General features: G+C 34.4%; 1 protein-coding gene across 2 annotated transcripts in view; it reads right to left on the bottom strand.

The window, feature by feature from the left end:
- Positions 1–656: 656 nt before the first annotated feature.
- Positions 657–2,815, bottom strand: part of rin1b (Ras and Rab interactor 1b) — a 39,501-nt gene continuing 37,342 nt past the window's right edge. For both annotated transcript variants that reach the window (XM_016236105.1, XM_016236104.1), the window contains one exon: positions 657–1,536. In XM_016236105.1, the coding sequence (XP_016091591.1) occupies positions 1,219–1,536 (318 nt within the window). In that variant the 3' untranslated portion in view covers positions 657–1,218. The remainder of the gene's footprint in view (positions 1,537–2,815) is intronic.

The raw sequence follows: 2,815 nt of genomic DNA, 5'->3' as shown, positions 1-2,815 counted from the left end.
AACATTTAACACAACCGCTGGGTCAAAACAACCCAATTGCTGGGTTTGTCCCTATTTTACCCAGCACTGGGTTGTATTTAACCCAACATTTTTTAGAGTGCAGGAATAAATTATATTTTTATAATATATTTTATTAAAAAATATATATTTTTAAGATATATTCAAACAGAAAACAGTTATTTTAAATTGTAATAATATGTCACAATATTACTGATTTTATTGTATTTCTAATATTATAAATGCAGCCTTGGTGAACAGAAAAGTTAAAACATTAAAATATCTTTACCCTTTTGAATGGTAGTGTATACAACTATGTATTTTAACAAAAATAATTAGTATAAAAACGTACTACTATATATTTAATAGATGACATATGTCTATTTTGCTACTATCTTGATTAAAAATAAATTAATCAGCATTTAAGTGATGTTAATGCATGTTCATAAACACAATTTGAGATGTTGTGCTGCAATGGAGCTTCAAAAGAAAATCTGAATGAAAGGGTTTATTAAAAAATAAAAAATAAATAAAAATAAAAATCAAGGTTTTTTTTTATGTGGCCACAGTGTAGAATTAAATTAAAATAATATCTATCATTTCACACTTATGGTATTTGTAAATACGTGTTTGTATTTCAGATGAATGAAAGAAATACAATGGCTGCGGCAGCTTTGTAATGTGTCAAAAACAGAAAGCGTGAACTGACAGTGCATCACGTCAGACACATCCAGTGTAAACAGCTCCACTGATTCAAATAGGAGTGATTTAATGCAACATGCTACATGCGTCCAGTGCAGACACAGTGCCATTACTCAGAGCATGTCAGATGTGTACATGTATGATATATTGTTTAAACATAACTCATTTGTATTTAGATTTTTTTTTGTTTATATTCAACACTTTGGTATTACTTTGCAATATACACCTCTGCAAGCCAATCAATAAGTGACTGCTGAATCTCAGAATGCTGAACAGTATTTCCAGATATCCTGTTTGGCAGATATTGCTTTTTGCATTATTACCAAGTATCTTGCTTCGATTCATTTGAAATGCTATTGTGCTCTCTGATTGCACGCACCACACCCGAACACATGAAAATAATCACCATCATCCATAGAACTGAACACATATACAGCATTCAAATACTTTGTGACATCCATAATCTTCTTGCCACCAACAAATATAAATGTAAAAGTCACATTGTGCACCTGCGTCTCTTCACTCCTCGCACACCGACTCGCCCAGATCTACGGCGCCTCCTCTGGTCAGTCTGCGCATCTTGCTGAAGTCGTGATCGGAGCGGAGGTACGACAGCGACGCTCCCACATGCGTGCCCAGCTGATGGGGCTGAACGTGGGCCGGTAGAGGACGCATTTCCCCTTCACTCCTCCAGAACAGACAGTAGTGCTGCGGCTCCGTCACGCCGAACAGACCGGCGCAGGTCTGGGCTAAAGCCTCGACGTTTTCTCCCGCCTTCCAGAGGAGTGTTCGAACTGCACTACGACTGTCGTCCTGGAATAGCACTCGCACAAACCTCTGCACTCCCACAGCAAACAACAAGAAACACAAACACACATAGTTGATTTAAAGACAAGATGAAAATTATGAGAAAAGTAGCATTGCATCACTTGCTCATTAATGGATGCTCTGCAGTGAATGGGTGCCGTCAGAATGAGAGTCCAAACAGCTGATAAAAACATCACAAGTAATCCACACCTCTCCAGTCCGTCAGTTAATGTCTTGAGAAGTGAGAAGCAAGAAGCTGCGTGTTTGTAAGAAACAAATCCATCATTAAGAAGTTTTAACTTCTTAATGATGGATTAAGCAGTGCTTGATCCGTGCATATTTCTCTCCTGATTCAGATGAGATGAGGAAAGCAGTATTATGGATTATGGACTCATATATTAGTCTGAAGCAATAGTTTGAAGTTAAAAACATCTTGATGGATTTGTTTCTAACAAACACACAGCTTTCGCTTCTCAAGACATTAACTGATGGACTGGAGTGCTGTGGATTATTGTGATGTTTTTATCAGCTGTTTGGACTCTCATTCTGATGGCACCCATTCACTGCAAATAAATAAATAATCAACTGTTTAAATTCTTAATACAGTTTCAGTGTGCATGATTAATCTGTGCACTCTATTTAAAAGAAAAACATTTTCATAATCAATAATCAAAATACATTCTCAACGTTTCGGCTTATGTAATCAAGCCTGTGTGGGCAGGGAAAAATTATTAATTTATAAATGTTACCTAACATGTTTCATCGCTTCAAAATCCAATCAAACCAAATAAAAATCAAGACCTGTCTTACATTATTTCCTGGTGATTAGTCTGTACTAATCACAAATTTGTCAGATACTATTATATACATTATTACAAGTCAATTGTTTTGTATCTACCGCCCCTTTAAAAGTTATTTTCCTGTTATCTAACAGATTAAATAAGACTGCACAGAGGAAAAATACACAACAATAAAATATTAAATATAAAATGGGTAACGCTTTACAATAAGGTTCCATTAGTTAATGTATTAACTAACATGAACAAACAATGAACAATACATTACAGTATTTATTAATCTTTGTTAATGTTAGTTAATGAAAATACAGTTGTTCATAGTTAGTTCATGTTTCATATTCATAGTGCATTAACTAATGTTAACAAGCGCAACTTTTGATTTTAATAATGCAGTGGTAAATGTTGAAATTAACATTAACTAAGATTAATAAATGCTGTAGAAGTATTGTTCATGCTTAAGTTCATGTTAACTAATGTTAACTAATGAACCTTATTGTAAAGTGTTAACATAA

This window comes from Sinocyclocheilus grahami, unplaced genomic scaffold (genome assembly GCF_001515645.1).
Source record: "Sinocyclocheilus grahami isolate Dianchi unplaced genomic scaffold, SAMN03320097.WGS_v1.1 scaffold481.1, whole genome shotgun sequence".
NCBI classification, from domain to species: Eukaryota; Metazoa; Chordata; class Actinopteri; order Cypriniformes; family Cyprinidae; genus Sinocyclocheilus; species Sinocyclocheilus grahami.
This window is presented reverse-complemented; position numbering and strand designations above follow the sequence as displayed.